Genomic DNA, 26,115 nt, shown 5'->3' with positions numbered 1-26,115 from the left:
TCCGCCCCCGGCCTAGTTTCTTGTTCGGCGCTCGGGTCACTCCGCGGCAAACAAGCGAGATGACTACCGTTCTGAAGCACGTCGAGCAGCTGTCCAGTCGGGTGGTGCGCGTCCTGGGCTGTAACCCGAGTCCCATGACCTTGCAGGGCACCAACACCTACTTGGTGGGGACCGGCCCCAGGTAAACGCTCCCCCCCCACCACCACCAATCCCAGCATACGCATAGGTCCCGCAGGCCTCCCGGACCTGGGGTTGCGACACTCCTGGCTGCGGGCGAGAGCTCGGCGTCCTGCCGCTGCCTGGCAGCCCTACTCGGTTCCATCCGCGGAAGTCCGGATACCTCCGAGCTCTGCTAAATCACGACCACCCCGGATGGTAACCTCTCTAACTTACGGATGGCGGAGGGAGAAATAATTTCTTGAAAAAAACAAAACTTGCGGTTTTTGAAACCCCGTTTTACGTAGCTTGATGTGAATGCCCGAGTGAACGTGTTTTATCGGTTGAGACATTAGGATCGTTTTTGAATTAGGAACCTAGGAAGACGTTTACTTTGCTCACATTCTGACTTCCACTCGTGTTTTGCCTTGAGTGTAACTTCCCTTCACAAAGCCGATTAATTGTGCTCAAACCTTTTTCTTAACGCGACAGCAGAGGGCAGGATTTTCTTGCAAATTGCTGGAGTCCGAAACCCCTAAGAGTCCCTCCTGGCCGTTGAGAAAGGGGCTGACTACTTTTGTTTTTGTTACTATCGTGTGACCTTATTTAGGTTATTTAGCGGATGGAATAAGCCGTCTGTATTTCTAAGATTTTTCCCTTATTCAGCTGCATTCTGTTTTATTGGCATTATGCAGAAATGGGGAGATATGTTTTATTGCACAGTGAGTGCACCGGACAATTTTTGTGTGCTTAGTATGCCCTAGATAATACAAAACAAAAATAAGATATAGTTCCCCTCAAGCATAGAATTTAATTGCGCAATCAAGACGTGTTACAATGGGTAATATATCACTGATGACTAAAATCAGTTTAATAAGTATAGTTATATTGAATTTTCATATGAAGTATCTACTGTTTGTCTTTTTCCAGTAAATCGGAATTTTAGAAGCAGCAGGGTGGAGGAACTTGAAGTATTGTAAATCAGGCAAGCAAAATATTAATTCCAGAGTAAACAAGGCAGGATCAGACAGGTACAAGAGCTTTGGGCTGCCTCCAGAATCTAGGAGGATAGGGAATTAGGTGGAAAAAATACCCGATATCTAGGGTACAGTCTGTGTTGAGTGAGCCTCCTTCACCCCCACGAAGTCCATAAGCATTCTCTTCTCTCTTGTGTGTGTCATCTTAAACTAGTTCGAAAGTCAGTACCTAAGATGAAAATTGCATATAGTGAAAATTACCCTAGAAAGTCTCTTAGGAAGAACAGTATATTAGAGATCAATGTACTGTCTCTCAAGTTCAACATAGCCTGCTTTTCTCTGAGCAATGAAACGTGGCTGGTTCCATTTGAGAAACAGCTGAAGAAATTGGCTTGTATTTAGGGATCGTGTTGTATGAAAAATACATACTGTATCTTTAAACACTAGAATCACACTCAGTGTAGCAAAGTGCTTGTGCTAAAAGAGACAAAGAACCTGAAACTGAGGGAAGAGTAGATTCATGGTCTCCCACCTTACGCTACTACTCACATAAACTCATGGAGTGGGATGGCCAAAGGAATCACTCACATATGAGAGAGAGATGATGAATCCATGTAGTTGAGCTAGAGTAAGTTAATGTACAGATGATGCCTCTCTGCTGTATAATGTAGAAGTCAGGTGGCTAGAAATGAATATTGGTACCTACCTGTTCCTCTGCACAAAACGGTTCTAAGATCACAGGTTCCTGCACGCACATCCAAGCCATTAGGAAGATCTCCGCATTTCCACCGCTGTCACCCAGTCCAAGCCAATATAACTCTTGCTTAGGCTCCTAAAACAACCTTTCACGGGCTTCTCTGCATCTTCTTTTGTCCCTCTTTAATCCATTCTCCCTGGTGTAGCCAGAGTAGTATATATTTTTTTTAAAATGGAAATTAGGCCTTGCATCTGTCTTAACCTGATCTCAAACCTCTTTCCCATCCCAGCCAGATGAGTTGTATCCATTCTGCCTCAGGACTTTCATGCATGCTTTCCTGTCACCCACTTATCCCTCTCCTCTTTGCCCACCTAACCCATCCTTTTGAGCTCAGTTAAAATGTCATTTCCTCAAGGAAGCCTTTTCTGACCCCTTAGACTGTGTTGGGTTAGTGTAATACAATGCCTTAGCACTACATACACTTCATAGTCCTTATCTCAATGATAATAAAATTTTTTTGTGTGTGAGAATCTTAATGTCTTTTCCCACCTCCACTCCCCACTAAAACATAAATGCAATGAAGGCTAATCTATGTACCTGGCACCCAGCACAGAGCCTTGTACATAGTATAGGTAGTACAGTAAATATTTGTAGAATGAATGATTGTTCTCTACGTCTTCTCTTCATTTTCTCTATTATGATTTTAGAACTGCCGGATAACGGCTGTTTTAGGTGGTCTTCCTCATTCTGGTCAGCCCATAGCTGGCCAAATGAATCGCCCTAAGGCACTACTAGACCTACTGCAATGCCTCATACATAGATACTCAATAAACATTTGAATAGACAGATAATATCCAAATCTTCCAAAGAGTATTTCTATGTTCCTTCTCTACCTACGAACCCTAAAAGCTGCAGTTTTAACCTTTACTATCAAAATTGTAAATTCCTTGAGGGCAAATATATTCTTTCTTATTAATAGAAAAAAGCAGTTTAGTGGAGTAGGTAGAGTTGACTCTGGATTCTGATTACCTAGATCTCAATCCTGCCTTATGACTTTGGAAAAGACAGTTGATTCTCTAAGTTTCTGATTTCTTATTTGTGCAATGAATGTTATATAGTACCTACTCTCGTAAGGATTTTGTGAGGATTCAGGGGGATTTAAGTGAAAAATCATATGAAAGCACTTAACAAATTCTAGCACGTGGAAAGTATGTGATAATGTTAGCTATTTATCACTTCTGCTTCCCTCATACCATCCAGACAATTCTGGGCTCATAGTAGGTGTTCAGAAAATACCTAATGATTTTATAAGAGTGACTGCAAGTTTCAGAGAGGCCATTTAATAGCTTTCTCAAAAATGATATAAAATACCTAAAAGAGGAAGTCGATTCCACTAACTTCCATCATCAGTTAAAGGATTTTGTTCTTCACTTTCAGTCTTTGTGTATCTTTAGATCTGAAGTGAGTCTCTTGTAGGCAGCATATGTATGGGTCTTGATTTTTTATCCATTCAGCCACCCTATGTCTTTTGATTGGAGCATTTACATTTAAAGTAATTATTAATAGGTAGGTACTTATTTTCTTTCTTACCCTTGCCACTGCCAAAAGACCTTATACTGCACCTTGGACCCATATAACCATCTGGTTTTCTTGTCTCCAAAAGGGACAGTTTTAACACTGTGTACTTGTGAAGTATAGCCACTGCTCTACAGAACATAAGATATAGATTAAAACCAGTAGATCCTAAAGCCAAGGCCTTCCTTCCCTATGAGAAGGCCATTTATTGTTGGGGCTCAGGGAATAGGGTTAGGGAAACAAATCGTCCAGTATCAAATAGCCATCTAGTTATGTCCTATCATTTACCCCATTTTAGTGCTCTGCAAAATGCTTTCTGTTACCCATCAGTGTTATTGTTACTGTTTGTTTTCATAGTTACCCCTTCCCTCCCAACCTTAATATAAATAAAGTTTTGTCTTGCAAGAAAGTTGTGGCACGTAGTAGATAATTCATGAAGAGTTACTGATGAATTAATAGATAAATGAATGACTCAGTCTTTCCATCAAGACTAATCTCTCCCCCAGCCTGAATGAGGGAGGTGTTACTGTGAAACAACATGAATGTTAGTTAATTGGTTCTTATTTCTTTAGTTCAGGAAGACTTCATAGAGAAAGACCATCATTCCATAAAATAGTGAGGAAGGGCAAACAAAGTGTAAGGAAGGTTCAGAAAAATAAGCAGAAAAATAAAACTACAAGGATTGTCTAAAGAAACCAAGCAGCTCAGATGTTTCCCGCATACTTTTCTACTGCTTTCATTTTCATGTACAAGGGAGCCAATGTAAAGCTTCAGCGACAAGTTTTGTATGTAGTGCAGAAGACTAGGTTTCTTTAGCGATAAAATTGAGACAAATTTTTTCATGTCTATGAAACATTGGAGGATATTGTAAACTATCTCGAAGGCAGAATGTATAAAAGCACATATTCTGGCACGAAAATACCTGGTTTTGAATGCTGGTTCTTCCATTTATTTACAGAGTAACCTTGATCAAGCAAGTTAATTAATTTCTGGATATAATAATGAAATACCTACCTTAATACCTAGCTATTATGAGGAATACAATTTTTAAAATATGTAAGGTCCTCGAAATAGTGCCATATTTATTTTAAGTGCTATGTAAGTGTTCAATATTATTGTTCTTACTGCTTATTCAGACTTAACATTAGCTATAAGAACTTAAAGTGGAATTACTGTAGTTAAGCAGAAGTAACATACAGCAGGTTTTGAAAGCAAAACAATTTATGCTGTTTCTTAAATGTAAATTATCTGTATGAGAAATATGCTAATATTAACTCTTCTAACTGGTTATCTTCCATTCAACTTTCAGGAGAATCCTCATTGACACGGGAGAATCAGCAGTTCCAGAATACATCAGATATTTAAAGCAGGCTCTTGCTGACTATAACACAGCAATCCAGGAAATCATTGTGACTCACTGGCATCGTGATCATACTGGAGGCATAGAAGATATTTGTAAAAACATCAGTAATGGTAAACAAAAAGCATTTATTAAGCTCATTGAGGAAAACTGTGTTTTCAGAATAATTTGTTTCCGTATAATGCTAAGTAAGCTAGTAAACCATTTATTGAATACCTTATATTTAAACGCTACTTCTAGAAATTAATATAATTTGAATACTGTTCCCATTTTTAACAAGAAAGTAAAAGCCGTATTTTCTATTTCAAATCTCTTCTCCCTCTTACTTTCCCCTTTGCCCAGTGATGGTCAGTTTTAATTTAGTCCCCATGACAATCACTAGTTAAGATTTAATAATAAGTAACCACTGTTGAGCATTTACTGTGTTCCAGGCACTGTGCTAAACACTTTACATGGGTACTTGAGGTACTTAGTGTTATTGTCTATATTTTAAACATGATCTCAGGTCTTCTATAACTTCAAGGCAGTTATTCTGATATACTAAAATACTGCTGAAAGATCATGGCATTGATAATTAATTCTCTGTCCCTGAAACCTATTCAGTGCTAACACTTTACCATCTCTCTTTATTCCCACATCCCACACAAAGATTCATTCATTTATTCCTTTAACAAATACTCAAGTGACTGCTACATCCAGGCGCTGTTCTTAGGACAGGGGATGTAGCAGTGAACAAAACAAAGGCTCTGCTCTCATGCTAGTAGAGAAAGTAAATGGTAAATAATAGGTCAGATGGTGGTAGCTGCTATGAAGAAAAATAAAGGTGAGTGAAGAAAAGAGGAGAGAGAATAAAGTGGAAGAGGGCAGTGGCTATTCTATCTAGTGCGGACAGGGAGAGCGAGTGAGCTGTATAGGTATCTGAGAGGCGGGTGTACCACTGCAGGAACAGAGGTAATAGAAGGGGTTTGCTTGACACGTCCAAGGCACATAGAGGACAAGGAGGTCGAGAATGTTCCTTCACAAAACATGCACGTACGCACGCAGCTAATACTTTTAAGTACGTTCTTTTTAGGCTTTGAGACTACAATTGGGACAGAAAGATATTCTCAGCTGCCGCAGCCAATAACACCAGGCTGCTCATTATAAAAAACTGTCTAACCAAACTTCCTTACCCCACAGGAAATCATTCTCTGTCTCTCTGACTTTTCCTCACCTTTCTTTCTCTTATCTATCTACCCATTAAATTCTGTGAAATGAAAGACTCTGCTGAGGGTCCTTAATTAGCTTTGATAAACTCTTTTAGCATGAGGGTCAATTTGAAAAAATGTTTATGGCCGGCTTTTTCTCCTTTATAAATCAACTTTTTGAGCTTGAAGTTACGTATATAAAATGTACCCATTTTAAGTGTATAGTTTGTAAACACCTATGTGATCAATCCAATCAAGATAAAAAACACTCTTTCCACCCCAAAAAGAAGTCCCCCTGTGCCTGCCTGTCTGCAGTGATTCTCCACCTCCAGCACCCACTGATCTGCTTTATTTCACTAGAGATTAGTTTTGCCTGTTCTAAAATGTCACATAATGGAAGCATATAGAATCACTCTCTGGCTTCCTCCACATCATGTCTTTGAGATTCACCCATGTTCCATGTATCAGTAATTTGTTCCTTTTTATTGCCAAGCAGTAATCCATGGTAAGAATGCACCATTCTTCGTTTATCCATTCATGTCAACACGTTTGACTGACTTTCTTTAATTTAAAAATTAAAATCATGTTGGGCTTTATACAGAATACTGAATGTTTATAGAATAGATTGCCCACGAGATTGATTTTTTAAAAATCAAGGAGAAATTTGATAACTGCTCTGTAGCCACTAAAATTTTAATACTTTATTTGAGAAGTGGCTTGTTGTATTTCTGAACTTTGTCGAAGCTGGACCAACTGTGTGCAGACCTTGAGTTGCTCAGCACTAAAACTATGGAGAAGCCCCTTTCAGAATCTCGCCGCAGAAGTTCCACGTGCCGCTTCATTCCGTAAATCTTTAATCACTTCCATTCTTGTTCTGTTTTGTTTCATTTTCATTTCCTTTGTTCCATGTTCTTTTACTGTTTTGTATAATTATTAGTATGGCAGAAAATTTTTCGGCTACTTCGCAATGCTAACAAATGGTGTTTTTATAGGCTTCACCAATATTACGGATGCTATTTGTAAGATTTCTATGGGAGATATAATAACCCTGAAGCAACCTGCTTAATTTTAAAATAAATTCAATGGATAATTTCAGAACTCCCAGTGTCTTACAAGGAGCCAGAAGTGTACTAGACGTGAGATCTATATTGTCCAGGCTGCTTGAATGTTTTCTTTTGGTTTTATTTTTTAATAAATCTTACAAAATATATTTCATTATCTGATAATTATTATTTTGCAGCTGAAGTTGGATCTCTGCCATGTATTTCATACCAGTCCTGGGCGTCAAATGTTTGCTTCTACAGTATTTAGTTAGAATGTGTCTCTATTAGAAAGTATTATACATGAACAATATCACATGTTTATATCAGCTTAAATAATTAGCATTAACAATGATGTTACAATCCATTCATACCTTAACAAATGAGTGAGAGTTTCCTCCACATAAAATAATTATATGATAGAAAGTAGATAAGTAGTTAATTGCCAGAGGCTGGGAGCAGGAGAGAATAGGGAGTGACTTCCATTGGGTATGGGGTTTCTTTGAGGGGTTTTGAAAATGTTCTACAATTATATAGTGGTGATAGTTGTACAATTCTTTGAATACAGTTTTAAAAAAAAATGAAATTTTGCTTTAAAGGGCAAATTTTATAGTATGCGAATTATATCTCAAGCTTTTATTAAACATTATTATTATGTGATTGTTTGCACTATTTCCTTCTCCATCCTGTCTATATATATACACACACACACACACACACACACACACACACACACACACATATATTTATATAGAGAGAGAATATATATGGATATATTCTCTGTTTATAGATTATTGTTGCAAATAGGATATGTGCTTTCATATTTACACATAATTTAAAAAACTGACACCAAGTTATTTTATGGTATGACATTTGTTTTGTAATTTAGAGATAATTGTTAGTTTTTTTGGAAGGATTGACTGCCAAAGGTCTCGTAACTATAAACATAATACCTCCACTTCTTTACTGAAAGGCAAAATTATGCAGATTAAAAACAAAAACAAACTCAAAAACCTTACCATGTCAATCTACAATGAAGACAGTTCCCAAAGTAGCATATTTTTTGCTTCAGCCTAAAATAAAGAATAATGGAGTTTGGGGCTGGAGAGGAAAGGTCTAGTTGCTGTTGTTTTATTTTTATTGCACAATTTCTCATTTCTCCCTCATACTTAGCCAAATCTCTATGCCTTGTCAGTTTTTCCTCTTTTTTTTCCCTCCATATTTCCATTGCTACCGCCTGGGCCCCAATGTTTATTACGTTCCAGCTGGGCTGTTACAGTCACCCCCTCATGGTCTTTCTGATATCTCTGCCTTTGTGCTCCGCACATACAGCTGCCATATTGATCGACCTGTTAACACTATTTCATTTTCTTACTGAAGAGGGTACACTGACCACATATAACAAAGTGTAAATTCTTCAATTCTGTGAAAGGCTATTTACGGCTCTCCGTGATCTGAACTCATCTTACTAATCCCACTTTTCCTATCTCTGCTTTTCCTAGCCAGTATTTTGCATTAGACTAATTGGTAGCATTGTGTTGTTGCACATTTGCTGTGCCCATTCTCATTTCTGTGACATTTTCTGTCCACTTACCTAAAAGTCTTTCCATGAACATTCTCCTGTCCTGCTCATCACACCCCACGTTCTGTCATATTTATGAAACCTTATCTAATTGTTTCTGCTTTTCTAAACTTTTCCTTTTGTTAGCTGAATTGTACATTTAGTATTAAATGGTACTGAGTATAATGCTTTAATTATTTCCTGTTCGTTAGTTTTATGATCCCAACTATCGCAGTTTTTAAGCACGTTGATGTTATGCTGCTTATATATTCACTATACTGGTTAGATAATTGGCAATCAGTTTTTGATTGGTTAAGTAATTGATTTTCTTTGTGTCAGTGAGAGGTAATATGGATTAAATTTATGATCTTAGCCCTGGATTTGGAGCTTCCTTTCAGCATTCCCAGAAAGAACTTGATAATTATCATCTTTTTATTATTAACTACTGTCATAATACCATGACATCTTATACTATATGGTACCCAGCTAGACAGAGAAAAGTTCCCAGGTTCTGTATAACTGCCTCTTTAACACCCATCTTGATATAAAGCTAGTAAGATTATGAAGAACTACTTTCAAATTTTTGTGTAAAATAGGAATAACCAGAAAAACACAAAGGCTTTTATGGAGACCTAGAAAGGCATGAGAGAGTAAAAAGCTCTTTGGTTGAAATGGAAGAAATAGTTACCATCCCAGAGATATGCTGCTGAATTCATCCTATTTTCTGTTGTCTCCATGTTAATATTTTTTTCAGTCATTCACAAGTGTTAGCTCCTTTAAATTGGTCTCTTAAAAGGCAGAATTATTATTTAAAGTGTGACTGAAATATTTTACATGTTTTGTCCCTAGACACCACATACTGCATTAAAAAACTCCCACGGAATCCTCAGAGAAAAGAAATTATAGGAGATGGAGAGCTTCAATATGTTTATCTGAAAGATGGAGATGTGATTAAGACTGAGGGTGCCTCTCTAAGGTACGTAAATGTCCTTGGGCTGAGGAAGGCTGTGGGGGAAGTCTTTATGTCTTATTAAAAGAGGAAAAGACGATTTCTGTATATTTGCTTATATGAATTAAGAATGTCTCAGGAAAGATACAAAAGATTAGATAACATTCATTACTTTGGGAAGAGAAAATGGGTTGTTTGATAAACAAGGAAAAAGATTTTTCACTCTACCCTTTTTAAATTACTTGTTTGAATTATACGAATACCATTTTTTTAAATAAATAAAATACAAATCAAAAAATTAGACTAGCATTTCCTGCTGGGGCAGTTTAGGGATCTACCCATTAATTAAATTCAGGGCTTTCTCATGCTCTCATTTCTAAAAGATGACTCATACCTTAAGTAAATACACTTTAGGCCAGGCCCATAATCTCGTGACCTATCTGAGGGATTCCAAAAGGTGTTTCAAACTCAGTAATTTTAAAACTGAACGAATTATGGTTCTCCTCTCTCCCCCATGATCTGTACTTGCTTTCTGATTTCAGAACATCTGTTTTTCTCTGTACTTGAGATTTTATTTTTTCGCCTAAGATAGAAGCTGACTCCTCTTCACCCATATCACGTGCCCTCCCCCCACCCACCTTATCTAATCAGGTTGGTTTTTACTTCAAAAATATTTGTCAGTGCTGTCCCTTTTTCTTCATGTCCACTACCACTACTTCTTGCTAAATATTCCTTCCTGTCTCCAGACTCTCCCCTTTCCAGTCTACCTTTTGTACGCTCTGTCACTTGAAATCTTGAATAATTCTCACTGCATATGAGATAATGTTTATTCTCCTTACCATGTCACGGTCTGGACCCAAACCATTTTTTTCCCCCTTTTTATTTTTTATTTTTTTCATTTTAATTAGTTTCAAGTATATAGTACATTAGTTAGACATCTATATAGTTTGTAAATGGTCCCCCCAATTGCGCTCTCCCTCCCTTGACCCTCCATCTAACCAAGGTATTAATGCTAAGTGCATTCCCTATGCCATGCTCCCCATCCCCGTGACCACCCATCAGCTACTAATTTGTACTTCTTTAACCCTCACCCCATTCTCCCAGCCCCGCAAACCCACCTCCTCTCTGTCCATCACCAGATTGTCCACTATATTTATGATTAGTTTGTTCTTTTTATTCCTTAGATTCCGCATATAAGTGAAATCATATAGTGTTTATCTTTCTCTGTCTAACTTAAATACCTTCTCGGTCCATCAAAGCAATATCTTTTTCCATCCCCTTCCTTTTCATATGTAGGGGTCTTATTTTCTTATCTTTTCAGCCACTCTATCTTTTGATTGGAGCACTTCTTTTCTATTTAAGGTACTTATTGATAGGAATGTAGTTGTTACCATTCTTTATTCCTGTTTTTGATACATGTTTTTTCTTCTTAAAGAAGTCCCTCCAACATTTCCTGTAATACTGGCTTGGTGGCGGAAAATTCCTTTAGCTTATTTTTGTCTGGGAAGCTCTTTATCTGTCTTGCAACTCTAAATGATAGCTTTGCTGGATAAATTATTCTTGGTTGTATATCCTGGATCTTCATACTATGGAAGATTTTTTGCCAAGCCCTTCTGTCCTGCATAGTTTCTTTTGAGAAATCAGCTGCGAGTCTTATGGGTGTTCTCTTATAAGTAATTGTTTTTCTCTTGCTGCTTTTAATATTCTTTCTTTTTATTTAAGCTTTGGCATTTTAATTATGATGTGTCTTGGTGTGGGCCTCTTTGAATCCCTGATTTTTGGAATTCTCTGAGCTTCCTGGGGTTTTATGTCCATTTCCTTCACCAGGTTAGGGAAGTTTTCCATCATTATTTCTTCAAACAGCTGTTCAACATCTTGATTTTCTTCTGTTATGCCGATCAGACAAATATTTGGAGCCTTTCTAATGTCCCAAATCCTCCTTAAATTATTTTTATAGTCTTGGCATCTTTTTTCTTGCTATTCTGATTGAGTGTCCTGATTGGCTTTCCTGTCCTCGAATAGGGTATTTGATCCTCTTCTTTATTCACTTTGTTTATTGCTTTGTTTATTTCATTTAAAATACTTCTCATCTCAGATAATGTGTTCCTCATTTGAGACTGGTTCCTTTTTGTAATTTCCATTTCTATTTTTATGTTTTTTATCTCTTTGTTGGAGTTCTCTACACTTCCCAAAAGTTCATTGAGCATCTTTATAACCAGTGTTTTGAACTCTGCATCTGTTAGATTACTTGACTCCATTCTATCTGGATCTCTCTTCTGTTCTCTCATATGGTTTCTGCTTCTTTGTCTTCCCATTTTGGCTGCCTTTCCGTGCTGTTTCTATGTACTAAGCAAAGCTCCTAAGTCTCCCGGTCTTATTAGTGTGGATTTATATAGTGGCACAGTCCTGAGAGGGTTCAGCTACAGGCCATATTTAGCCCAAGCCTCTGCCTCTCTGGTGCCATTTGTTAAGATTCAGCAAGCAATCCACAGATGCTGTGCTTTTGGTTGCTGCAAAAGGCCACACCAGAAATCGAGGCCAGCTGCCTCCACCAGTGTGAGTCTCAGCAAGGAGCACCTGACTCGCTGAGGTTACACCTGGATGTAGCTTGAGTAACACCCGAGTTGGCATAGTCAGGGTTTCAGGAATCCTCTGGGCGGAGCGACCTCTGTTATCCAGTTTGATGACGTCACAGCTATGGCGGCGCTGTGCCGGGCGCACTGGGAGAAGGGCAGGGCTCAAGAGGAAACAATGGAGACCGCCGTACTTCTGTACTGAGTGAGTCTCACCTCGGCCCTCACTCGGACAATATCTCCCTGTAAGTCCCTGGTGCCCCCTGCGTGCAGCCAAATGGGCACTGGTGCTCAGAGCGAGCAGGTCCATCACTGCGAAAATCCGCTCGCGACGCAGCTCCTTTAAGAAGCTTCTGCCACTGCTGCAGCCGCTGCCTCCGTCTCACTCAGAGGCTGGGACTGGGCAGCCCCACGTCCTCGCCCTGTCCTACCTTCTGCCGTTGCAGGTGCTTTCTTGGATTCCTCCCTAGTTGAATGGCTTGTTCATCCCAGGCGATTTTCCTTGCTGCTGCTCCTTGTTTCCATCACAGCTTTGATTTGGTCACCAGAGGGATAAATGGAGCCTCTGTCATCGATGCCATTTTTTCCTCCTCCCTAACCATTTTTCTGGTCTCAGCTCCTACCACTCCCGTCACAAACACAATTAGCCATATCTAAATACTCCTGAGCACATTATGTCTGTTCATGCCTTTGCTCATACCGTCCCCTGTACTAAGCATCACCCTTCGTTCCTCCTTATCCCCCTGATAAATTCGTATCTATCTGTTCTTCAAACCTCAGTTCACATGTTGCTTACATCAACAACCCCTTCTGGGCAGAATTAACTGCTCCCTCCTCTTTCATATATTTTTTATTTTATTATAGCACTTATTAAATTGTATTGTAGTGTTTTGGTGTGTAAGTAGGTATTTCCTTCAAGGTAAATAACTCCTTAGGTTTACAATATTAGTTCATGTCAGTTGCTGTAGCATACCAATCCAGAAATGTGTAATGGCTCAAACATGACACAGGTTTACTTCTCAGTCACATAAAGGCCAAAATAGGTTCCTGATTAGCAGGTGGCCCTCCTGCAAATAATGTTTCAGGATCCTTCCATCTTGTGGATTCCACTGTCCTCAGTACTTGGCTTTCAACGTTGCCATGCTCACTGAAATCAACCCAGTTGGTGGAGAAAGAGCATGGTAGAGATCTTACATAGGACGTTTTCATGGACCAGACCTTCTGTTTCAGTGGCTGTCATTTCAGTCATGTGCCACCCCTGACTGTGAAGAGGCTGGGAAATGTATTTTAAGTTCATCCCCAGGAAAAAGAGGAAATAGGTTTGATGATAAGCTAGCCATTCGCCGACACAGGCAGAAACCAGATTTGTATTCATATCCTCAGTCCCTGGCACATAGATGGCAGTGATATATATCCTACATGTAGTAAATATCTACAAAGAAGCAAGTAAATGAGCAGATGAATGAGAAAGAGGAAGTGAAGTAAGGGGTATCCATCACCCCCTTTCAAACTAATGTCTCCTTTTTTCCACTATACTGGAGACTTACAAAACTTAATTTATAAACCAACTAATTTCTGGGCAATTTTCTTGAAATGCTCTTGTTGAAAATGTGATGGTATCATATAATTTGCTCATGATACAAAGGAAAGCAAACAATACATCACTGTTTTCACACTGTATTCTTGACAATACCGACTTTCCCCCATCACACACTAGCCCCAGGCTAATTTAATGAAAGGGGTAGAGACAGGAGGTGGTTCATTGAGTCTTCTGTCTCACAGGTTGGGTATCAGTACTGGTTTATCAGTTATTACAGAATCATGGATATTAGATCTATGCCTAATTTGCAGATTAAGACAATTCAGCTCTTGGATGTTAACTACCACCCATCTGCCATGAACAGACCACATATTTTTGAGCTTTTTATTAAAGTATACAAACAGAAAAGTGTAGATATCATCAGTGTGCAATGGGGTGAATTGTTACAAACTGAACAAACTGTATGAGTAGCATGCAGATCTAGAAACAACATCAGTGCCCCAAAGCCACCCGCGTTCTTGCTTCCTGTCACTACCCCACCCCCTCAGTTGACTGTTTTATTTCATGGAATGAATTGATGCCAAAGATCTCAAGATTATCTGAACTCCATGTAATTTTTGTTTTACTGCATTCTGATTAAGATAAATTAAGTATGGGAATCTTTTAAGATTTTGAGAGAAAACTACAACAACAATTAAAAAAACCACACTTTTTAAAAATTACTTAGTAAATCATCTTTTTTCAAAATATAAATCCTAATTATGCTAAAATCTAAGTAAAACATATAATTTACTGTTGACCACAGTTTCAAATTTCCATTCTAATAAAGTCAGTAAAACCCAGTTGTTTTAAATAATAACAAGAAGACTCATTGTTAAGCAAAAGTTCCACAAGCAGATTAAAATCTACTTAAGACCCCATATAGTTGATATCCACTTGATCTTGTCTACTTGCCAATTTTGAAAAGAAAAAAAATACAATAGAGATAGACGTAATGCCCACCAAGAACCCATTAGTAAAAAAATACAAAGTTAGCAAATTTTTTCAGTAAGGATTCTGGGTTTAACCCTCAGGAATTTTCTAGTGAACTAAGTTTAATTTCTCAGTTACTCTGACAGCTTTTGTTGACTGTTCTAAATTTTCTAAGAGAGTCATTTTTATTAAGTCTACCCTGTCACAGAAGTGGCAGAACCAGATAAATGCTCTACCTGATGAATGGGAAGGCCACAGCTGCAGTTCCCTGATCTTTAGTAAAGCATCTGTGACGTCATTTCCTTTTCTCCTCCTGCCTATGTGAAGTGAATTTTAACACGGTTTTTATGCAAATTAAAGCATTAGCCACCCAGGTGACTGAAGAATTGGAACTTCTGATCCCCTAATTTAAGAAATCTTATTGCCTCCAGCCTAGAAAATATCAAAGAAAACCATTACTGAGTTCTCGAATGGGGAATGGGAGGGGAATAATAAAAGGCCTCACAAGCACATTTATTGGATAAGCCAGTTTGCAGACTCTGAAAAACTATGGTTCTCCAAATGAGTTTTTGTAGATTAAAAAAAAAAAAAAAGATTGAGGTTCAGTTTGTAAATCCATTCTATATGTGATTGTTCATAAGATACACACCCACAGATTTTTATAGTTGCTAGAAATATACCTCCTGAAATTATTTTCATGTAACATTGAATACTTTTATTGACTGGTTGCAGCAGGTTTAATCAGACAAGAGATGATTTTTAACATCTCTAATACTTTACCATTGATACAACTATAATATAGTAATTATTTGCAATATGTAAAGCATATACTTGGGAACCATAAAAGTTCTTAATGTCAGTTCTTAATGCTACTCAAAAATAATTGCATCATTACACTAGTATCATGTCATTATACCTATGTTACATTTTTAGCAGATTCTTTAAAAAGGCTTTGCAGTTTCAGTATTTAATATTGAGGATTTGATTGATTTTTTTTGGCAAAGGAGAAACTCTTCTAGTTATAGTCATTTCTGTTTTCTTAAATACTGTTATTTAAGAGTTGAATTTCGTCTTTGCAGTGCCTAGGAGATGATCTTAGTTTTCTCCAGAGCTTTATTATGCTTTTCAGGGATCTTAAAATCTTGAAACACCCTTGCATTTTTTTGAATAAACTTTATTTGGTCATGATGTTGTTATTTTTAAATATGCTTTTGGGTTCTATTTTCATTAAGATTTTTTATAACAATATTCATTAGTGAGATTCAGTTTGTCAGGTTCAAGTTTCATAAGTTTTCCTTCTTTTTCTATGCTCTAAGATAGGTTAAGTAGTAGTATGATTACCTGGCTTTAAATGTTTGGTAGTGTTATTCTGTGAAAATACTGACCCTTTTGTTGCTAATGAGAATTACTCATATTTGTAATGGAGCTTCATTGTTGCTTAGCAATATGGTCCTATGAGTTAAGTTTAATGCAAATGACTTTAAGCTTATTTCTGTGAATGTCCTGCTTCTCCACAATCTTTTATCCAGTGGTTTTAGCATCTATTAATGATGCTTGCCTTCATCAGTTAATATATTGAAGGTGGCTTAATTGTGATTTTTCTAATTCTATCATTTCTTTATTCTTTATTCACTTTCATTTTGTTTTTTCTTTATTTGTTCATATTCTTCTTAAAGAAGAAATTCCCTCCTCCTTTTCTGAGTATCACTACAGACTTCTAATTTTTTTTTTATTCAGTGCTTCCTTGTCCTTTGACATAGCCCCCTCAATCTTTCAGCACCTCCTTGCTATCTATCACAGGATGTCACAATATCACAATTTACTTTCCCTGCCCCAGATCTAGAACCCTCCATGTCTGTAAGAAACCCTGGTTTCTTTGAGTGGGAAATGGTATTTAGAAACAAACAACTGAGTATGAGGTGTATTCATTACTTCCGGAGTATCATCGCTTCTGGGCCTTTTTGTAGACATAGCTAGAAAAAGAATGAAATAATGAATTCATGATTCCTCAGTTCAAATAAGAAACAACCCAAAACTCGAATTTCCTGATTCCATATCTATGTTTTCCTTATCCCACAGTGAAAAACTTGCTTCTTGACATCAGTTTATTTACTTGTTTGTACTAACATACAATAAACAAAATAATTTCAGAAACACAGTAACCCATAACACTGCCAGCAATAAACCTATTAAGTAAAGCTCAGGATATCTTTGCGATTCTTTTGATCTTAAGATATAGTCTATTAAGGATGTGCAGTCTTAGTATTATATTTAAAACCTATTTGAATTGATTTTTTTTTTACTCTGGCTATGTTATCTATCCAGTACACAGTAAGATTTACTTCTTTTGGTATTCTACGTTAAGATTTTCTTTTCCTTTTATTTAATTTTATGTTTAGAATATATAAAATATTTACATAGCTTAAAAGTTAAAACATATCTCACCATTATGTTGTATACCTGATACTAATATAAAATAATATCAAATGTCAACTAATTGAAATTTTTTTTAAATTTTAGGTTAAAACTAGTTTAAAAAGTTCTAATTAGGGAAATTTTGCTTCCTCTATTCTCTAACCCCACCTGCCTATCCCTATAGGCAGCTGTAGTCATAATTTTTTTATTTATCCTTTCTTACTTTCTTTTTGCAAAAATAAGGAAAATGTACATACATGTTTCTATTTCCTCATCTTTCTTATACAAAAGAGCATACAATGAACACTCTTTGACACTTTGCTTTTTATCACTTGACAGTATATTCTGCAAATTACCGCATATCAGTTCAGAGATCTTCATTCTTTTGATGGCTGCATAGTATTTCATTGTGTGGATTTACCTGCCATAATTTATCTGTAGTGCCCTATGGGTCAGTATCTGGGTTGTTTCTAATGATTTATTACAAATAATGTAATGAATAACTTGTACATATTTTTTGTGTTCGGGAGGGTATATTTTGGGGGTAAATTTCTAGCAATGGGATTGATGGGTCAAAGGGTTGATGTATATGTCATTTTGCTAGAAAATGCCAAATTCCCCTCCATATGAGCTGTACCATTTTGCTCTCCCACTAGCAACATATGAAAGTGCTTTTTTCTCCAAATCTTGCCAAAAAATATATTGTAAAATGTACCTCCTGATATGCAAAGAAAATTGAAAAAAGATTATGTTCATAAATAATAAAAACACTGTCTCTAAGTAGTGGAAAGATCAGTGGTTTTTATCTCCTTTAAGTACCTTCCTTTTTCATTTTCCAAATTTGTTGTAATCAGTACCTACCTATTACTTATAAAATAAGGGGGAAAGTATTAAATGTGCGCTTCAGAGTAAGGAATTTGATTTCATTAAAGGAGAGAATTTTCTGAGGATAATTTTCAAGAGAAAAATGCTCTTTTTAACTCACTGACGTCATTTGTGTCTTGTCCAGAGATAAGGATAGAGAATAATTTGTTTCTCATATTCCTTCTAAGCATGAGTTCTTGACTGTTACTATTTCTTATTTCACCCAGAGTTATATACACACCCGGCCACACTGATGATCATATGGCTCTGCTTTTAAAAGAGGAAAATGCTCTCTTTTCTGGAGACTGCATCCTAGGAGAAGGAACAAGTGTATTCGAAGACCTCTCTGATTATATGAAGTCCCTAAAAGAGTTATTGAAAATCAAAGCTGATGTTATATATCCAGGTGGGTAGTTTCTTAAATCTAGAAAACCATTTGTGTCAAATTATAAGGAAGGCTCATTTTGGTTTGTCTTTGTGTTTGGGGCCTTGAAAAGAGACATATAAACTGCTTCTTGAAATTATACCCCTAAGTCTTTTCTAGCCATGCAATTAAAAAGAAGGCCGAGAGTTATAGGAATATCTTTATTTTATAAAGCTATGAGGGTTATTTTTTAAGATTTAAACAGCTATTAATAGAACTGTTAAACAAGGGAAATGAACTTATATTGAAACAAAAAAAATTTTTTCATTCCATGAGCTTTCTTAAACTTTGTTAACTTGAATTCTGTCATAGACCACATTTTATCCATGTAACCTTGGGTTACACTTGACCTCTGAGTTTTTGTTTATTAACTTACACTTGAAATATTAACAGCTTCCATTTCAACCGTAAAATTGTATATTTATTTCCATTCTCCAAAAAAGAAACGTGTTGTTAGTACCTCAGCCATCACTTCTCCACAATATGAATCACATCTCCATCCTGAAAACTAAAAAAGACAAAATACCCCAGAAGGAAAAAGTGACTAAGTTGCTTCATTTTTTAAGTCTTTCTAACTTGTTCCTCACCAGAGAGCCATGGAAAGATCTGTAAATATAATGTCTTCAGTACCTTCATATTCTCTCATGAGTTTCTGCTTCTGAGGAGGTGGGCAACACACAGTGGATCTGGGCATCTGGGTTAATATTATGACATAAAAGGAATGGAAGCTGACAGCTATTTTTAAAGTGAAGAAAATAGACATTTGATGCACTCACATTCAAGCAAAGCTAATGAGAGTCTGCCTAGTAAAGGTTCTTAGGAAGTGAGCTTTAATGAATCCAGTGAACTGGCTTATTAGCACAGCAGGAGCTTATATGTAAATTATGTTCTGTAGCCATAGCTACCATATATTAAAGCCTACTATCCATCAGGGACCTGCAGGGACCTTTACAGCTAGCTGCTGTCCTCACAGAAACCCAGTGAAATAGGTAGCAGTGTCCTCAAGAAACAAAGCTCAGAGATTCAGACTTTCGTGGCCACACAGCTAGTAAATGATAGTCAATATTCTAACCAAAGCCCATGCTCTTTATATGATAATACTTTAGCCAGCTTCTGGCTATTTCATCCTCAGATATTTTAAACAGCCCTCTGGCAGACTTGTGTAATAGATTAATTTGCGCTATCATAAAGAGCAAGCAAATTTCAATATAACTTTATCTGAGTTGTCAGCATTTCTGAATTACTAGCCTATACATAAGATTCTTGAAGTTGTACTGTGGTTCTTGTGACTATTAAAAATGGTCACTTACATGAAGCTACTTTTACATTCCCCTTTTTAATTTTTTATAAGTGAGTGTAAATGGTGGTGAAGAGCATAGAGTGGTTAAAAACTTCTGGGTCGGAATCCCACCTCCACTCTGTCTTAAGTGCGTGACCGCAGGCAAGTTTTTCACCGTCTCTGTGCCTCAGTTTCTGCTATAACAGAGGGATAATAACTGCACCTACCTCATGGGATTCTTGTAAGAATAATGTATCTCAAGCATTTAGAGCAGTGCCTGGAAAATAGTGAACACTCTATAAATATTACCTGTCATTACTGTTGTGGTTACTGCTTTTATTGCTATATTTTTATTTTATATCTTAATGTACACAATAACATTTTAATAGATATTAATATAATTGTCTAACTTTTTTGCATTGTACATAAATTTTAAATCTCTGAAATATATATAGTTTTACAAATAATTATTATTTGTTGTGTATTTAGTATTCTTTTTCAATATATAATATGAATTATTTTTAAGTAGAATGAATTAACTTCACTTACGCTTAATACTTTTTATCTGGTTGAAATCATTTTTATAATTCTAATTCAGGACATGGCCCAGTAATCCATGATGCTGAAGCTAAAATTCTACAATACATCTCTCACAGAAATACTCGAGAAGAGCAAATTCTTAAAATATTCCATGGTAATTTTGAAAAATCATTTACAGCAATGGAGCTTGTAAAAACTATATACAAGGTAATTTTCATTTATTTGTACATAGCCACAATTTTATTAGAATAATCTATTTAATAAAATGTAGATATGGTAAACTTATCATCTCCAAGAACACAATAAGTCTGTTAATTATGTAAGTAGTACCACTCGTATAGATTTGAGACCAGCAACCTCAGCTTTCTAGAACAGAACATACATAAGTTAAACAAAAACTGGCCCGGAGAACAAAAATAACTATTCCAAGCCTTCATTAAACCTTATATACCTCATTCTGTATATAAGAGACTGTAGGATGATGAAGTTTTGTAATGACTGATATATTATTCTAGCCATCTTGATTATCTGGTGTTCTGACGTATAGCAAGTAAGAAGGGGCAGTCTGCTAGAGACAGATATTGGGATAAAAGCAGTAAGAAGTAGCAGTGAAGCCTAACAATGGAGAAAGTACATGTAAAAGACCCTTAGTAGAGAAATTTAGTGTATAGAGACGGACCCCTCACCTCAGTGGCCTCTGAGCATGTCACTATATGACAGCACTATGTGGCGATCGATTAGTATAATTCAGTTTTTCAGCAAATGTTCATTAGATATCTACTGTGTAGGCAGTATGGCTTAGAATTTAAGAATGTAGGCTTTGGTATAAGATGACCTGGGTTTGAAAACTCCCACGACCACAGCCTGTCCAGCAGTAGATATGTGAGAGTGTAACAAGAGATGAGCTTGAAAAAGTACCTGGCACCAGGTAAAATTAGTAGAGGACTTTAGTGTCCCGTAGGCCTAAGCTATCAAAAACAGTCATCATACTCAGCATGCTTTCAAAGGAGGGATGAATGGTTAAATGGCTAAAGATATAAAGTGCCACTGGCAAAGGAGTAATGTAAATATTTAAAGTCTATGAGAGTTCAAGTGCTCATAATACTGCAGTATAGCCACTAGACCATACTCCAGCTCATTAGTCCATTGGAGTTTTTTTCCTATCCTAAGTGCAGACAGAATTCTGATAACCCTCACACATGAGTCATCATCAAACACTTGCCCATGCTTAAAAAAATACTGGTTTTGCATTCAGGTGTATACCTACCTACATATATATACTGCATGAATTATCTGTTGCATATAGAATGATATTAAGTATTAGAGAGGGATTGATTCATTCAACAAACTCTTACTGACTGCCTTCATGTGCCCCCGTGGACTGGCACAGCGATACAAAGATGACTGCAGTCCCCTGCCCTCAAGGACTTAGTTCATGTTCAGCAGATAGATACTTATAATACTAACTCTATCATAAAAGCTTCCATTTTTTAAGCACATTTTTATGTGCTAGACATTGTACTAAATTCCTTTTATTTACAGATGTAATTCGAGGTACTTAATTCAAATGCCTCAAATTTTGACTGTATAAAGATACTATTATTCCAATTTAATAGATTAAAAAACTGACTCAGATAGTGAGCTAAGTAACTTTTTCAAGGGCATACAACTAGCAGATGTCACTTACTCAAATGTCAGATACTCAAGTCTTGTTGTTTCTAGCACACCAGGCTTCCTCCAAAGCCTAGATACAGTATGTCAGGGCCTTGATGAAAATGAAGCATAATGAGACTTGTCTGAAAAGCTTCAGAAACTTCATCATTTAACTGGATCTTGAAAAAGGAGTAAGTACTTTGCAGGAGAGAATATAAGAGAAAAGAAGCCATTCTGAACAGGAGGAAAAATGTGTTCAAACCCAGCGGGTAGTAAAAGAGCATCGTGTGTGTTTGAAACCCCACAAAGAAACTGCATATGACAGGAGCACAGAATGCACATGTGGATTGGGAGGAAGGGAGCCCCAGGAAAGGAGCCAGGGAAGGCAGGCACAGTCAGCTCATGGGAAGGCTCGACTGCTCTGCTCACGGTTTGGGCTTTAGCCAAGAACTTGAGGATAACCAGCTGCTCAAGGATCTTAGGCAGGGGAATCACACAGTGAGATCTACAAAGTCACACCGGTGGGCATAGTATATGGTACTGGAGCTTAAGGGAGAATTTGAGGTTGGAGGTTGATATTTGGGAGCTGTTAATGTGTGATATCACTGGGCAAGTTGGATGAGAAAAAAGAGAAGAGAATCAATAATACAACTCATTGTAAACATTGACATTTAAGAGAAGTCCAAGGAAGAGTATCCAGGATGAAATTAAATGATAAAAGAAGTAGAATAACCAAGGGAAATGTGCAAAAATATTATCATGTAACCTAATAAATAAACCATAGAGCCAATGTCTGTAGCGTCATCAAAACTATCTAGAATAATTTTTACATTTATTTATTCATCCTTTCATAAAATATTGAGTTCCCATCATTATGCTAAGCACTGAGTATTCAGTAGTGAACAAAACATACTGCTTCTATCTTCGTGGAGCTTATAGTCTATTTTATCTATAAGAATATATATATAAGAATATAGTGTCTAAAGCAAAACATGTATAAGGTGAAGTCATTTTGGCTATTATATAAAAATGAAGTTAAAATTTTCTCCTTTTGTCGCATTTTTTCTTTTAAGGTTTCAAAAGGATTAACTTATTTTTTAAAAAAGAAATGTTTATAGGGAATATAGTCAATAATATTGTAATAACTATGTATAGTGCCAGGTGGGTACAAGACTAATAAGGGGGATCACTTCGTAAATTATCTAAATGTCTAACCACCACTGTGTACACCTGAAACCAATATAAAGTAATATTGAACGTCAACTCTAATTGAATAATAAATTTTTTAAAAAAATGTTTTCTTTCACTCTTGTTTTTCTTTTAGAATACTCCTGAGGTTTTACATGAAAAGGCTAAACACAATCTCTTGCTTCATTTGAAAAAATTGGAAAAAGAAGGAAAAATATGTAAGTATACCTCTAAATTTTAATTATTTTATTACCAGCATATAAAATTTGGAGGGTTAGGGGATTAGTTGTTTTTGTTTTTGTTTTTTTAATAAACGAACTAGTTTCCTGTTAGGAAGAATAATACCCACCAGAGTTCTCCTTTGAATATCCCTGTGAGATGGAGAGACAGTAGCAAAAGGCCAGTAGACCACAAGTGGGAATGAAAAACTCCTACAAGAATTAGAATCTTGCTTCGGATTTCCACTCCTCACCCACCAGAGTGACAGTCAAAGGCATGTGGTGGGAAAATAGCTTCTTCCTCCCAGACCACAAGACTATAAAGAATTTTTAAAAATTTGGGAACAGCAAAAGGTTTTAGCAATAGTAAAGGTGGTAAACGCACAGATATTAAAGCAGTAATTCTACAATTGTTTACTAATATTAGAATCATTTGTCAAATTAAGAATCTCTATAGAAGTTTAATCCTTAAAATCAACAGGTTCAAAGCTTGAATTTTGTGTAGACGCTTCAGCAGTGTTTTTAAATGTATAAAAAAATACCAATTTTATATTGAGCAACAAAATTATTTTAGGAATGAAAGATAACATAAAATCCAGTGAGTTTACTTATCTGTTGTTAAACTTAAACTGTCTAATTTTCTTTCCACAGATAGCAGCACGGATCCTATCAAGAAATGGAAGGCTAATCTTTAGTTTCAGATTAATGAAAGCTTTGTTTTGTTTTTAAAGAATAGTATATTTCCTTAACTATTAATTATTTACAGAGACTATAGATTGTGTGTAGAACATTGAAAATAACCCTAGATATACTTTAAAATAATGTCAAATTTATTCTAAAGTATATGTTACATTTTATATCTATAATATAATTAACCTACAATTTACAGCATTTTACCAAAAATTCAGGATCTAACAATTTATCCACTTTGAATCAATTAAGTAAAATGGTTACTTTAAAAATAATAAACTTTATGTATTTTAAACTGGATATGTATCCAGTTATCTACTTCCAGTAATAATAGTAATGATACTATTTTCTCTAGATGCTTCAGTTAACAGCACAGATTTCTGTGTAATCCTTCCCTTTCTGCAATCCTTGTCTACAGATTATGTCTTCATTTTCATGTTTCTATCAGTTATATCATGATTACGTATTAGTTCTATAGCTCTGTGTCACATAGATTTTCTTACAGTGGTATCCCACAAATGATTCATGCACATCAACTTTTGGTAATTGAAAAATATGAAATTCCTAGTTAAAGGCATTATATAATAAATATTTTTGTAATCCATGAGTACAACTAACTTACTTTCATCAGAGTTTAGGTTTTAGTATATAAATAGTCATGAGCATATGTATAAATTATATACCAGAAGTTTTTAAATTAGTGGATTATAAGACAGGGCATTTTTTTTTATATATAAGTATTGTTCTTAAATACTTTTATATAAGTTAGGTTCTCAGGGTAGCCCACCAATGCTTATTTAACCCATAAGGTTGCCAGACTACAACAGTAAAATGAGCTCAGAATCCTGAGTATATTTTCTTTACTCTTCCCTCATGGTAAGACTTAATTTTTTTTTTTAACTTTCTTTGATATCCTTCCCTCTTCCTGCCCTTTTTTCCAAGATCCCTGGCATTTTCATACTATTCTAAACATTTTCTTGTGCCTTGGAGATCTATTTTGTTCCTGCAAGCATCCCATATTATAAAATAACTGTGAACTGAACAACAACAAAAAATTTTTTTTAATTTTTCAAAAATGGTCAAAAGACTTGACTAGACATTTCTCCAGAGAAGATATACAAATGGTCGGTAAGCACATAAAGCACATTATTAATCATTAGGGAAATAGAAATTAAAACCACAATGAGATACCACTTCATACCCATTAGGATGGCTCTTATTAAAAGAAAACAACAACAGAAAATAACACGCGTTGAGGAAGGTACAGAGGAAGTGGAACCCTTGCGCATTTCTGGTGGGAATGTAATATGGTGCAACTTCTATGGGAAACAGTATAGTGTTTCCTCAAAATATTACACAGAGAATTACCATACGACCCAGCAATTCCACTTCTGGGTACCTACCCAAAAGAATGGAAAGCAGGGATTTTAACAGATACTGTACACCCAGGTTCCTTGCGGCATTATTCACTATGTCCAAAAGGTAGAAGCAACCCAAGTGTCCACTGAAGGATGAATAGATAAATAAAACATTGTATATACATACAATGGAATATTATTCAGCCTTAAAAAGGAAGGAGACTCTGACACATGCTACAATATGGATGAAACTTGAAGACATTATACTAAGTGTTGTAAGCCAGTCACAAAAGGACAAATACTACATAATTTCACTTATAATGAGGTACTTAACATAGTCAAATTCATAAAGACAGAAAGTAGAATGGCGAATGCCAGAAATGGGGTGTTATTGTTTTGTGGGTAAAGAATTTCATTTTGCGAATATAAAGTTCTAGAGATAGATGGTCATAATTCTAGATATAACAATGCGAATCCACTTAATGCCACCAAATAGTACCCTTAAGAATGGTTAAAATTGTAAATTAAAAAATAATAACTATCCTCCCCAACACCATCACCCAAAAAGGAAAAATCAGTACTTCCGTTTCCTAAGTACAGCACATCAGCAAAATTTAGACCAGAAGAAATCTGATTATATGAATATGTGAATGTTTAGCCACCTCTTAACTTGCTTTTCTATTTTTCCCTATCTCTGAGTAAAATATCATTCATTTGATCAAACCAGAAAACCCAGTAGTCATTTTCTTTAATTTATTTATTTAAGTTAGTTTCAAATATACAGTACATTGGTTAGATCTCTATATAGTTCATAAAACTACCCCCCCAATTGCTCCCTCCCTCCCCTAGCCCTCCACCTAGCCATCATATTAATGCTAACTATTCCCTCTGCCGTGCTC

The 26,115-nt window shown here is 36.1% G+C and overlaps 1 protein-coding gene across 1 annotated transcript; it reads left to right on the top strand.

Annotated features, from left to right (window-relative positions):
- The first annotated feature begins 11 nt into the window (after positions 1–11).
- On the top strand, positions 12–24,465 carry LACTB2 (lactamase beta 2). Its single transcript, XM_011366931.2, has 7 exons — positions 12–181; positions 4,715–4,878; positions 9,403–9,529; positions 18,094–18,272; positions 20,168–20,316; positions 23,087–23,168; positions 23,820–24,465. Exons 1-7 carry the CDS (start codon positions 60–62, stop codon positions 23,861–23,863), a joined length of 867 nt encoding a protein of 288 aa, XP_011365233.1. The 5' UTR covers positions 12–59; the 3' UTR covers positions 23,864–24,465.
- Positions 24,466–26,115: the final 1,650 nt, after the last annotated feature.

Source organism: Pteropus vampyrus, unplaced genomic scaffold, assembly GCF_000151845.1.
Source record: "Pteropus vampyrus isolate Shadow unplaced genomic scaffold, Pvam_2.0 Scaffold127, whole genome shotgun sequence".
Lineage (NCBI taxonomy): Eukaryota > Metazoa > Chordata > Mammalia > Chiroptera > Pteropodidae > Pteropus > Pteropus vampyrus.
Note: the sequence above shows the minus strand (reverse complement) of the source record. Positions and strands in the feature narration are given on the sequence as shown.